General features: G+C 37.7%; 4 protein-coding genes across 10 annotated transcripts; 2 read left to right on the top strand and 2 right to left on the bottom strand.

Moving 5' to 3' along the window:
- Nucleotides 1–979: 979 nt before the first annotated feature.
- On the top strand, nucleotides 980–4,702 carry LOC132205763 (importin subunit alpha-7). Its single transcript, XM_059635030.1, has 10 exons — nucleotides 980–991; nucleotides 1,034–1,231; nucleotides 1,577–1,765; nucleotides 2,084–2,296; nucleotides 2,346–2,566; nucleotides 2,974–3,237; nucleotides 3,295–3,499; nucleotides 3,558–3,701; nucleotides 3,760–3,916; nucleotides 3,974–4,702. Exons 1-10 carry the CDS (start codon nucleotides 980–982, stop codon nucleotides 4,165–4,167), a joined length of 1,797 nt encoding a protein of 598 aa, XP_059491013.1. The 3' UTR covers nucleotides 4,168–4,702.
- Nucleotides 4,701–9,729, bottom strand: LOC132193110 (UDP-N-acetylglucosamine transporter). 7 transcript variants are annotated; one of them, XM_059613503.1, is made up of 11 exons: nucleotides 9,208–9,729; nucleotides 8,983–9,145; nucleotides 8,471–8,592; nucleotides 7,441–7,547; nucleotides 7,179–7,319; nucleotides 6,991–7,051; nucleotides 6,602–6,619; nucleotides 6,425–6,544; nucleotides 6,159–6,373; nucleotides 5,561–5,949; nucleotides 4,701–5,505 (listed from the first exon to the last, which is right to left on the bottom strand). In XM_059613503.1, the coding sequence occupies exons 5-11, from the start codon at nucleotides 7,275–7,277 to the stop codon at nucleotides 5,292–5,294; spliced, it is 1,116 nt and encodes a 371-aa protein (XP_059469486.1). In that variant the 5' UTR covers nucleotides 7,278–7,319; nucleotides 7,441–7,547; nucleotides 8,471–8,592; nucleotides 8,983–9,145; nucleotides 9,208–9,729; the 3' UTR covers nucleotides 4,701–5,291. The 7 variants fall into 7 exon arrangements, with proteins under 7 accessions (XP_059469486.1, XP_059469485.1, XP_059469487.1 ...); XM_059613502.1 differs by having other exon boundaries at nucleotides 9,015–9,145; XM_059613504.1 differs by having other exon boundaries at nucleotides 8,983–9,127.
- On the top strand, nucleotides 8,954–11,559 carry LOC132193112 (uncharacterized). Its single transcript, XM_059613509.1, has 7 exons — nucleotides 8,954–9,160; nucleotides 9,229–9,282; nucleotides 9,338–9,542; nucleotides 9,594–9,873; nucleotides 9,982–10,073; nucleotides 10,133–10,278; nucleotides 10,331–11,559. Exons 1-7 carry the CDS (start codon nucleotides 9,080–9,082, stop codon nucleotides 10,403–10,405), a joined length of 933 nt encoding a protein of 310 aa, XP_059469492.1. The 5' UTR covers nucleotides 8,954–9,079; the 3' UTR covers nucleotides 10,406–11,559.
- Nucleotides 11,531–13,158, bottom strand: LOC132193111 (putative inositol monophosphatase 3). The gene is made up of 6 exons (XM_059613508.1): nucleotides 12,803–13,158; nucleotides 12,547–12,720; nucleotides 12,328–12,484; nucleotides 12,106–12,266; nucleotides 11,937–12,051; nucleotides 11,531–11,879 (listed from the first exon to the last, which is right to left on the bottom strand). The coding sequence occupies exons 1-6, from the start codon at nucleotides 12,983–12,985 to the stop codon at nucleotides 11,632–11,634; spliced, it is 1,038 nt and encodes a 345-aa protein (XP_059469491.1). The 5' UTR covers nucleotides 12,986–13,158; the 3' UTR covers nucleotides 11,531–11,631.
- Between the last annotated feature and the right edge of the window lie 35 nt (nucleotides 13,159–13,193).

Raw genomic sequence — 13,193 nt, 5'->3', positions numbered from 1 at the left:
AATAATTAAAAACACAAATTTTATTAAATTCATTTTACTACAAGAATGTTGAAATCATTATTAATTAATTTTCCTAATACAAAACACCAGTTATTTTGATAAGCCGCATGTTCAGTATTATTTGTGATTGGGCGCTCTAAAGTTGAGGGACCTCGTCGCTGCGTGGAGCAAACTCCAAAAAGTACATAACAAAAAAGGCAAAAGCGCGATCGGTGGGTCGAGTCATTTACCGCGCCATTGAATGGGGGCTGTGTGTGGTGTGCCTTCCATTGAAATCTGAATCAATCTAGCCGCTCTCTTTCTCTGCTTACATGGCGAATCAATATAACGACAAGAAGAAAATAAATCCGGCCCTTCTGAGACGATATAGAGCTGCGTGCTTTGAATTGGTTGTGGCAACAAAAAAGCGACCAGCTGACCCTTGTTTTGCCCTCGCGCTGACCCCAACATGTTGACGTCAAAAAGTGGAGCTTGCCTGCTGGTTGCACAAACGCATCCTTGACCCCCTGCAAACTGAAAGTTTAAAAAAAATCATTTTTCCTCTTGATTTTTATTTTTTTGTAAAGGTAATATATTATTTTTGATATCATATAAGAAAAATTTGCAAAAATGTATTCATGGAGAATACAAAATGACAACATTGAGATTAAAAAAGAAACTTCAAGTAGTTGGAACATCACTGGAATGGAAATTGAAAAGCAGTTATGAAAATATTTAAATTAATTTTTACCTGAATTTGCACGATGCCTCGACTTGAGTGCATAAAATTTGTTTACACACCATAATATTATTTTTGCATTTTTTTCTAAAATATATCATATCAAAGTAATATTCCTTATAAAATTTAATTTTTTTTAAATTCTTTTGGACATGACGTCATATAAGGAAAAAAATAAGACAAAATTTTAATACAACACAACATACAGTTTTTTTCTATTCTTTTTCATTAATGCGCCATAAATAATTTGACGCAAACAGCATGACGAATTTAGTTGGCTTCATAATCATAATATTATTGCGGCGTAGAATATAGAAATGGTTGATAGAAATTACAAAAGTTACCAAACCCGGCCTCAACTTTCAAACTGGGTGGCGTTTTCCCGCGCTTTCGCGAGCCGAATCTGTTCTGCGGCCATTACTCTTTGCAAGCACAGGCGTTTTGTTAAAACAGTATTCACCCGGGGAGCAGCGATTTTCTCCAAAATTCACAGCCAAAAACGGTGCTAACAAGGTGAGTTGACGTCTTAATTGGTTCTTCCATCTTTGCAGACGTCGGACATATTCAGTTAGGACGCAACTTGGCTGGAACTCGAAGTCAAAGTGTGGCCTCGAACGCCGATCGCGACTATAGAGGCTATAGCGAGGTGTTGTCCACCTCTTTTGCTGCACCAATTCAACTTGCAGATCGATTCTGCAGCCGAAAACGGCGTTGCCTTGGAAAACGTCCGGTTCCAATTTCAATTCGGGATTTTTCCTCGCGTTTGGAAATCCATGCATCCAACCGGTCTCCTGCGTTTTTCGAATTCTTCGAATCGCTAAGAATTTTGTTTTGAACGCGTTTTATTTTCTTTTGCAGATGAGCAGCCACAAGCTCAAGTACAAAAACACTGGTCTGGACTCTCAGGAGCTGCGGCGACGGCGAGAGGAAGAGGGTGTCCAGCTGCGAAAGCAAAAGCGCGAGCAGCAACTTTCCAAACGCAGGAATGTCAATATCAATGCCGCCGAGCACCAGTTCGAGGAGCCCACAAGCACCACCTCGATGCAGGCATGAGACTCTAGAATTTTCCTAGCTACTGCACAAATATTTGCAAACAAATCAAAGACATTGAATTTGAGTTGTAAAAGTTAAGATGGTTTTTAAAGAAAGGATAGATGTTGTAGCCGGTGATTATGTAAAAGATGAAATTCGCAAAAGATAAAATTTTTTAATTTATAATTCTATTATCTGTGGATACAAAGCAACTTCCACAATCTTTCAATACAAAATTTCAGTTCCTCGAAAGAAAAAAAAAATATAATTTTGGCCAAATTATGTGAAAAAATAATCTTCATTAATTATTTACTAATTTTGTTTTTTCTTCAGGATGATCTGGTGGCTCAAGTGTCCCTAAGTGGAATCACGTCCGAAATGGTGCAATCCTTGTACAGCAACAACATTGAAGAGCAACTCTTGGCCACTCAAAAGTTTCGCAAGCTGCTCTCAAGAGAACCAAACCCACCGATTGATGAAGTCATACAGACGGGCATTGTGCCCCGATTCGTCGAGTACCTCCACAGCTCAAATGGCACCCTTCAGGTTTGACCCTAATTTCTATTTCGTTGGCTTTTTCTAACCTTTTGTGCAGTTTGAGGCTGCATGGGCCTTGACAAACATCGCCTCTGGTACATCCCTGCAAACAAGGATGGTCATCGACGCTGGTGCCGTGCCCATGTTCATCGAGCTTCTCAGTTCGAGCAACGAGGACGTCCAGGAACAGGCAGTCTGGGCTCTGGGCAACATTGCTGGTGACTCACCTGAGTGCCGCGACCACGTTATCCAGCAGGGAATCCTGGTGCCCCTTTTACAGTGAGTACATTTTTTAAATTTTATGCTTTACTGTTGACTTTTTTAATTAATTTCTTCTGCAATCTGACATAGTTTTATTTTTACTATTCTAACTTTATTTTTATTCCAACCCGAATAAAATGATATAAATATTTCCAATTTTTCTATAATATAATTTTAAAATAAAATGATAATCAAAATAAAGAACCCTGAATAAAAAATTAAGATAATTCCTGAAATTATCTAGCTGGTGGTGTTCGTTGGGCTTAAATTAAAATTAAAATTAAAGAATGACAATATTGGGAATAATTTGAATGAAAAGATAATTTTTAAATCCCGTATAATTTCAACAAGCAATAGTATTGCTTAACTTTTTCTAATTATTTTACTTACTTTTTTTAAATTTATAAATTATTTTACCTTTGCAGGCTACTTGGAAAAACCAACAGAGTATCAATGACCCGAAATGCCGTGTGGGCTCTAAGCAACCTGTGTCGTGGCAAAAACCCGCCTCCCGACTTTCACAAGGTGTCGCCCTGCTTGCCCGTGCTCTCTCGCCTGCTCTTCCACAACGACGCCGATGTACTTGCAGACGCCTGCTGGGCTCTTTCCTACCTCAGCGATGGCCCAAACGAGAAAATCCAGGCAGTCATTGATGCTGGCGTCTGCAGAAGACTTGTCGAGCTTCTCATGTAATATGAAAAGATAATAATTTTTGTCGATGTTTATTCTTTCCTGACTGAATTCAGGCACAACCAACACAATGTGGTTTCGGCAGCTCTACGAGCCGTTGGTAACATTGTAACCGGCGACGACGCTCAGACACAGATGATCCTTAACTGCTCGGCCTTGCCGTGCCTGCACCACTTGCTCTCCTCTCCGAAGGAAACCATTCGCAAAGAGGCCTGCTGGACTATATCCAACATCACGGCCGGAAATAAGCAACAAATTCAGGTATAATTAAAAATTTCCTTCAAATTTGTGTAATAAAAATTTGTGATTAAATTTTTAGGCTGTGATAGATGCCAACATTTTCCCTGTGCTCATCGACATTCTCAGCAAGGCTGAATTCAAAACAAGGAAAGAAGCAGCTTGGGCCATCACAAATGCCACCTCAGGTGGCTCCTCTGAGCAAATTTTCTACCTATCAAATCAGGTAAAAGTTTCTGAGTCTTTAAAACTGACCAAATTATTTACTGGAAATAATATTTCAGAATTGTATCCCACCTCTTTGTGACCTGCTGACAGTGCAGGATGCAAAGATCGTTCAAGTAGCGTTGAATGGTTTGGAGAACATCCTGCGCATGGGAGAGCAGGACTGCAAAAACAAAGCAGTCAACTATTATGCTGTTTTGATTGAAGAGTGCTATGGTAATTTTGTTAAAAATAATTTCTATGTCGAGTTTTAAAATAAATCTTATTACTTAGGCTTGGACAAAATTGAATTCCTACAGTCACATGAGAACATGGAGCTTTACCAGAAGGCGTTTGACATCATTGAGCATTACTTTGGCAGCGAGGAGGAAGACACTCGAGTGGCGCCTTCGGTTGACCCCACACAGAATCAGTTCCAGTTTGGAGCTCCTGAACAGAATGCCCCCATGGGTGGTTTCCAATTTTAACAGCAGACGTCTACCACTACAAGATGGAAGTTGAGCATTGTTCTATTTTGTTTGTCACTGCTTGTGAAGATAAGTCTTGAAAATATTTCCTGTTTTTTTTTTTTTTTTATAATATGATCGGAACCAGAGGAATCTCCTGGTATATTTGCCCCTGACCTTCTTCATATCTGTCAACTTTTGATTGTATCTGACAAGCATGTTTTTACGAGTGAGATGAAATTAATATTTTTTCGGCCCACGAAGAAAGGTGCTCTTGTACACAATGGATAAATCAAAGAAAAAATGATTATAAAAATGATCTACAGATATTTCGCCTTGGAAAACCAGCAATGTTTGTTGAGTTTTGTCAAAGAAATGCGATTAGGTGCTGTGTTGAATAAACTTAACGGTAGTTAACATGTTAATTATTGATTAATCACAGAAAGTTAATTTATAACGCTAATGCAACACCATTACTATTGTAATTATCATTGCTCTGTATTTTCTTTTTTCGGATAAATAAATATTTGTTGAAATTTAACAGAATTCAAAGTAATGCAAGTGGTTTTATTTTGAAGAATATTGCGAAAAATGCGTTTTTTTTATTCAATAAATAAAACATTAAGACTGAACAATCACAAAATCACCTTACATGCTAAAATTCATTCACAATGTGTACTTTGCGAATTTAAATGTTAGGTCTGTCGAAGCTGCGACAGACACACCATCACCGATTTAGACCTCTTTTACGCTAAAACAATACTATTTATTATGCGATTCAAGGGAGATTGCATCCAAGTGGGAATGGAGTGCTTCTGTTTGGGCCAGTCACAAAACTGACCAGCCTTCTTGGGTAATCACAGATCGCCGGACCAACGTCATAAAGTTCCTCTGCGTGCTTCAACAATGTGCCATTTCTATGATAACAAACCAGAGGTTTGAGCTCATATTTCTAGTAATTTCCTTGCTTTACAAAACATATTAAGTCAAAGGTGCACAAAATCAGTACGTCATTTAACACAAGGAAAAATTGTGCTGCGCTAAAAAAAAGAACACAATTTTAATAGGTTTGGAACAGAAAACAAAATTCTAAAATTTTGGCAATGCTCAACTCGTCGTCATTTCTCTTTTGTCCTGTTTGGATGCTACACCTTGTAGCTGTACATGAAAATAGAGAACATAACCAGGAAGGCACCAAATGCAAACTGCCCCGTTACAACAAAGTCGAAAAGGAAAATGGATGCAATGCAGGAAATCACAATGGCCAAGGACGTGGCAAATCCTTTCAAAATATTGTCAGCGTACTTCACTACCATGGCAATGATCAAACCACCAAGAGCTTGGAGCGCAATCAGGAACCTGGAAATTTTTATAATAAATTTTACTCATTCAACCGTTTGACACAAAAACTCACAATATAAATCCGTCGTATCCAACAAAGAACCCTTTTTCTCTGATAGCCTCTCCGTCTGAAAGGACACAGGTGATGAGGCCAAATGGTATCGAGAGCAGCGACAACTGCACATTCCTCATCCACACTGATATGACTGAGCCCTTGAGGATCTTCTCAAAGTAGATGCCGGCAAATCCTGAGCAGAAACAGGCACTGACTGCCGAGATGAGGCCGACTAATCGATTCTGCTCCAGGTGATTCAGCTTGGCCTCCTCGACGTGTGCCAGTTGCACCAAAACAACGCCTGCAATGAGCACCAAAAGGGAGGACCACTGGATCCTGCTGAGCGAACGGTGCAGGATGAGCACAGCAAAAAAGGCGGTTGTCAGAATTTTTAGTTGGTACGTCACCTAGAATTTAGAATAAGAATATTTAAATTATTTTGCAAAAAAAATTATTATATAAACGAAAACGCTAATTTTCTAATTGACTAATTTTTTTAAATTTAAAAGTAATTAAAAGCAAAATACTTTTTTCTTAATAGTTACAAACTTATATGCACTTATATGCACAAGAAATGTAAAATGTCAATTTGTTTAGAGACTCCTTTGTGACGTACTTGATAAGTTCCGACGTCCAAATGAGTGGCGGACACGTAGAGCAGGTTGTTCTGTACAATGTAAATGAGCGACGGCACGCACACTTTCAACGTGTCTATCGGGTTGAGGATGATGGTCTTATGGAGACTGTGTTTCCATCGGTCATAGGTTTTCTCCTCTTTGAAGACAAGAATCAGGCATGTGATGAGTTTGACAACTTCTGCCGACAGAACAGCTGCGGAAATTTGAATGAAATCATTTTTTAACGGATAAAATTAATTTTTACCCGAGGAGGAGAGGAACATGTCTCCCTCTCTTCTCCGTGCGTAGGACATGCTGATGCCAAGGGTTGCGTTCTGCAGGGTGAGCACCATAAGACTGACGTAGCCCAACCATTTTGCGGAAGCTGAGAAAATAAAACAAAATAGCGGTCAATTAAAATTAAAATTAGAAAATGTGTTACCATAACGTGGCATGCTCACTAAAATGAGAGAGTCGCAAGTTGTGACTAAATTATTTTGTGCACATTTAGAATTTTTTGCATTCATTATCTGATTGCAAGGTTGAAGAAAATTTGTAAACTCGACAGTTTATGTTTTGGGAAGGAAATACAAAACAAACAGCCAAAGTTAGGGGGAGGAAGCTAAGGAGGAGGGGGTTTGTTATTTGATCTCGGGTCTGGAGATAAAAATAAACAATTTTATTTGAAGAATCAATGAACTCTCTGCGAGTTAAAGTTCTTTTAAGTTTAAATTTTCTTCATAATCATGAAATCAAATATTTTTGAAATATTTAAAAAATGAGGAGGAATTAAGAGTGAAAAATAAAAATTATTAATTTAAAAATAATTACCATGAGCTGACGTGGACATTTGACCCGACGCGTTTATTTTCTCGAGCAACTCGCCCGTGTCCTGCAACCAGAGCAGCAAAAGTGGAATGAGAAAAGCGGATTAAATATATACGAGACAAAGAGAAATAAATGCGGCTCGTCAAGGTCCAAGTGAAAGTGGAAACCAGTAAACTTTAAAAACTTTTTACATCATTGGTGACGTTAATTTTGTGGCTGTCTCTATTGTTGATGAGGTGGACAAGAGGGGATTCAATATTATTCATCTTGTCACTTTTTCTCTGCCACATATTATCTCAAAGACCACGTCAACAAATATCAAATTCCTGAAACTGTTTTTACCTTGTATAAATGCTGAGCAGTGAAATTACACAGAGATAAATAGAAGAGTTGCCATAAAAAATAATAATCAAAATATTATCGGCAGATAAAAGTAAAAGGTCTATGATATACCTTGGCTATGTTGATTTTAATGTTCCTGCTGTCATCCTGGTAGAAGTTTTGAGCAGTCTGGTGACGCATGCCGGCCGGCCTCACCCACGACTTCACCTTTTAGGGTGCTGCAAAATTGATAAAACAATTTTTTTTATCACTTTATAGGCGAAATAATAGTTGGGCGAAACAAGTACGATAGATTGTGAAAATTGTGAGAATGATAAAAAAAAATACTACACTGCGCAATGAAGATTATTTTTTGCATGAAAAAATTTGCATAAAACAAATATTTATTATTATTTTTTTCCTTATTACGTCTTTTCTTTGGATAACTTGAGGTTTTTGATAATATTTTATTTGGTGCCTTTAAGTCTGGCTAGGATGCTGAATTTCTTGGTACGAGCTGTGAATTTTAATAAACCTTAGCTTATTTATTCTATTTATTGAAAAACTGCATAACACAGCATAATTATAAGTGTATTACAACCATGCACTGTTGTAGTAAACGTAAATCAACACTTTTTGCGACTAAATGTTGCCAAACACAAATTAATGATTATTGTTTGAAATTAAGGGGCTCGAGTGGCCGAGTTTCATGACAACTTTTCTCTTTTTGTGTGCAATTTAATGATCAAATTTTAACCTTACTGTATGTTCAGTATTTATCGTTTGATAAGCTTAATAAAGTTAAAATAATAATAATAATTTATTTATTTATTTACTCTACATTCAAATTGATTTAAGTAAAAATTTCATGTCTAATGAAAAAAAATCATCTTAAAATTTATAAAAAAAAAACTTGAAATATTTTCCTTCCAACCGCGTCTCCATTAACAATGTGTTGATTCACACTTAATATTTATCGTTATCAGATTTTTTGGGGTCAATCATACAATCATGCTGCTCTTTTGTCTTAAGTAAACAACGCTAAACAGTGCAAACAGTCGGCGAATACATATTAACAATTCGCAAAATCAAGAAATTTTTAATAATTTAGAGATTTATTGGCGAAAGCAAGCGCCAACCTTCTCAGTAAATTGTACATTACCCTAGCAGTTAAGAGCTTCAAGAGTGAAATGACCGGAAAATTGTCCTTTTCCGCAGAAATGACAGCGGGCAACACGTCAACAAAACACGGAGACAGGTCAATCCTCTTTCCTCTTCCTCCACCTGGACAGACAGACGGCCTTGAAAAAAATGTCACGATAACCGGTGAAAGTTGTCACTTTTTTCTAAACCGGTTGAATATTCAAAATTTTTTTGACAAGTTTGGCAAATAAATTCACCAATTATCTGATAAATTAGTATCATTAAAATCAAATTTGTGTTTGAATGAGATATTTTGGTATGTAATTACATTTTGAAACTAGAAATTAAGGTTTGAATTCTACCGATCACAAACAACCGATAGTGCAAAACAAATTTACTAAAAAGTGGGCGCGGTCATTTTAATTTAAACTTCCCGCTGTTGAATTTTACTGCATTCAGCGCCATCTAAGACCAATGGAAATCATTCATTCGCGGGTTTTCTGTCATTTTCAGTTTTGCGCAGATTCGTACGCATTCCATTCTGCCGCAGGAACAAAACAAACCGCCGTGTTGGTCCGTGATATGAGGTTGTCCCACGTCTGTACGAGATTTCGTCCCGCCTGACGTCATGTCTGCTGATGCAGACCCGGAGCTGCTGGATCTCGTGTCCAAAAACCTAGAGGAAGAGGGATATCTGTACAAAATGCGTGTAAGAACCGCAAATCTACGTGACCATTGTTGATTTTGACAACTCACCGCACTATTTTTCTTTCGCAGGCTCAACTCCGAGCGAAAATTTTCCAAACTTTGGAGAATCAGTTGAACCCTCAGGTATCATAATAGTTTGAGTATTTTTTCTTCGGAGTATTTATGCTAATTTTGACAGAAACCGCCCGCTCGAACGCAACTCCAAGAGTTTTTGGGTACCTCTGAGGGGTTGATCGTCGCCAGTTTGGTGAAAGATTTCCTCGACTTTTACGGCCTTGGCTATGCAGATGGATACTTCCAGCCTGTTGCTGCCTGCGGAGTTGATTTTTTTGCCAGTCCTAGGGACGACTTATCAAAGCAGCTGGGAATACCAGAAGAAAACGGTAAATTTCCGAATAGGCTGTAATCAAATTTGTAAAAAATTTTAATTATAGGCAAAACAAAACAGCCATTGTTATCCTATTTGATTGTGAAGCACAACAGCGCCGAGTCTAAAGCCGCCTCCAACGAGACTTTTGTCAAAAGCAACGGTGATTTGTCTGCGAAAAACTCTCCGTCCAAGTGCAATGACTCTTTAAGCAGTGAGTCAAGTCCTAAGGTGCCAGAGAGTCCTATCAAAGATGTGCTGACCGTGCCAGAGGCAAAGTTGGTCAATGGCAACTCGTCGGAAAATGTGCTGAGCACAGTAAAAAAACTTGAAATCAACAACGATAGGTAAAAATGAAACAATAAAAATATCTAATTACATTCCAAGAAAATAATTGGATCAAATTATTTTCAACTTTATTAAAAAAATAATTACGAATCAATTTAAATTTCCAGGTTGTCACCTGGGCTCTCAGAGATACCTTCGATGCTCAAACCACCTGTGAGTTTGGTTGCTTCAGAGCAACTTAAGTCGCTGACTGACACAGGTATTTTCAATATCAAATAATGTATCGTCATTTACTATTGTTATATTTGGCAAATTTAGGATCTCTAGAAGACTCCCTTGATCACTATGAAGAAGATTTTCAGTCTTCAGCAACTCTGAGTCCCCGTGAATCCCGGCAGGCTGCTGCTAGTGTTAGTGAAATTGAAGAGGTCATCTCAGAAGTCGTCAGCAATAGTGAATCTACAGTAAGGGAATACAATTTTCCTAATTCATGAGTTCATATTTTTTATTTTGCAGGTCGAAGAGCTGACCATAGATGCAACAATATCATTGTCAAGCGGATTTTTCGGAGATCACATGCAGTCTGTTTAACCTAATGCTAATTTTATTGGCGAAATTACTTTTATTGTGTCTTTTGACGAGTTTCAAAATCTCTTTACTCCAGAGGCGTAGATTATGGTTGGGCTGGCTGGAAATTCGAGGGGCCCTTGGCCCAAGTATGAATGATATTTTAGTGTGTGACAAAAAAATTGAAATATTCTCGCTCCTCTTGCAATCATTTTCATGAAAATTAAAAAAAAAAAAAATCATTCAAACTTGGACTTATCGAGGGTCCTTTTGGGGCCCGGGGCACACTATTTAAAATCCTAAACAGACCATTCTGATCATTTCTAGCTAGTTCCGAAAGTTTTTTTTACACCCTCCTTCCTGTTTGCACTTTGCTTTGCAACAAAAAATTTTCATATATTTTGGCGACCCTTAAAAAATCCCTAACAGATCATGCTGATCATTTCTGGCTACTTTTTCCGAAAACATTTGTTTACACCCTCCCCCCCGTTAGAACTTTGCGTCGGAACAAAAAAATTTCATATTTTTTGGCGACCCTTTAAAAATCCCAGACCATTCTGATCATTTCTGGCTACTTTTTCCAAAAGCATTTTTTTTTTACACCCTCTGGCTTCTTCCTGTGAACGCTTTTTTCCCCTTCACAAATGAATTGATGATTTCTATAAATTAATTAGTTTTTTCGCTTGAAAAAATTCAGTAAAATTTCGCGCTCGCTTCGCTCACAAAATTTTTTTTGTTTGCGTTCATACGTTTTTAAAGTGGTTCTCGAAAACAGAAAAAAGCTATTAAAATGAAAAGATAAAAATATTGGGAAGGGGGGCAAAATAATTAATTTCCAGGGGCCCTAAAACGTGAATCTACGCCTCTGCTTTACTCAACGATTAAATTTAAAACTACAGTTGCGTATTTCCCACCAGTTTTACCTTTTGTTTTGCTCAAATTCCACTTTTTGCGTGCAATTTTAAGCTATCCAATCAATGTTTGGTCCACTAGTCACAATGTTTTTGAGTTGTTAACGTAGATTTTTTGCAGTAGAAAAATTTCCTCCCGTTCGCAAGCAATTTTTTTTTTGTCTCCGTAATATTTATTGTAAAAAGTGTAAATAGAGAAATGTTTGAAGACAGTTGACACCTTTGTTCAACAATTAAATAAATCCAAAAGGTTTTAGCTAAAATCAACGATGATAAGTTTTTGTTTTATTTAAAAAATGGAAAAAAATGATGAATCAATAAGTTGCTCGTTGTGGAATGCTAATTGAGACTGGGGTTGGCGATTTTCTCCAGGAAGAGATCTGCATCAGTGAGAACAGCTAGAATGCCATCTTTGTTGACAGCTTGTTCCTCAGAAGAATAGTCTAGCTTGTTTCCTTTCAGATCTGTCATCGAACCAGACAATGAGTGGAGAATCGCGTTGCCAGCACAAACATCCCACTTCTTTATAATAGTCGAATGAAGATAAATATCCGCATTTCCTTTCACAACCTCCATCACTTTATACCCTTGAAAGAATAAAAAATTCCATGTGCTGATGAATTTTCAAAAGACAAAACTTGTACCAGCTCCAGCTGCAGGAATTACTTTGGCTTTCTTCCCAAAAGCCACCTCAGCCATTTTCTGTGCGCCTCCTGTGTGGGACATAGACACAGTTATGCTTGGCGCCTCTAGGTTGGACTGAAAATTGATTTTTTTAAACATTAAAAAAAAAATAGAAAAATATTATCTCACTTTGTGGCTTCCGAGTTTGGTTATACTGTCGGACTTCGCAACGTTTCCCCACGACCAATAAGTCACTGGTGGTTCGGCAAATGGGAAATGAATCACTCCAATGATGGGTCGTCCTTTCACAGCAACGCAGACCATTGTTGTAACATATTGCAATAAATTCTCTGTAATAAAAATAAATGGGTTGCAAGAAAATATTAAAAAAAAGGATTTTATTAATCCAACCTGTAAACTCTTTTGTAGCATCAAGAGGGTCAATCCAAATTGTCACATCTTCATTAGCCACCATTAAATCAGGCAAAGATTGGCCGTCCATGCCGACGACATCTAAAGATGGAGTAGCATTCTTGCATTCTGAAGTGTCATGCTCTTCAGATATCACCTTCAAAATGACAAAATAAATTTAATCATTAATCCTCAAATTTTTGCTAAATATAATCATACTTTAAGAGTAGGAAACTTTTTCTTAAGTCCGTGGTACATGACGCAGTGCGAACGGAAGTCTGCATCTGTAACAGGGTCATTGACCCCTTCTTTCGTCTTTCCCTTGCTTTTTATGTGCAGGTCAGAAGCTTCCTTTTTTGCAACTTTGACTTGTTGACCACCTTTTTCGGCCACCTGAAATTATATCAAAATTATTATACACATACATATCATTTAATTATTGATTTTTAATAAAGTTTTTGAAAGTTTTATTCACTTCTTTAGCTGCCACAAGAAGCGCCTTCATGTTGACCCGGTTCTCCTCATCAGGGGCGGCAAGGATTTTGCTGCTTGTGTCGTCCGAGTGTCCGATAAATATGTAGATGAAGAGAAGTAGAAAGGAGATGGTGACGATGCCAACGCCGACTTTGTTGATCTTCACCGTGCCGCCTAAGTTCATTTTCGTGGTTAAATTTTAGCTGAATCTGACTAGAGACTTCGAAATCGTTGTCACAGGAAAGATCCTGGCGACCAAGGTCACGACATACTCGACGTTTTAACGTATTTAAAGACCTTTGACACGTTTGTGGAAACTCAAAAATTTTGTCAACTTGAAAGATGTGCAAAGGCAAAGTGGTGGGGGCGTAAATGTTTACAAGCCCATATGG

Source organism: Neocloeon triangulifer, unplaced genomic scaffold, assembly GCF_031216515.1.
Source record: "Neocloeon triangulifer isolate White Clay Creek 2 clone unplaced genomic scaffold, ASM3121651v1 ptg000003l, whole genome shotgun sequence".
Lineage (NCBI taxonomy): Eukaryota > Metazoa > Arthropoda > Insecta > Ephemeroptera > Baetidae > Neocloeon > Neocloeon triangulifer.
This window is presented reverse-complemented; position numbering and strand designations above follow the sequence as displayed.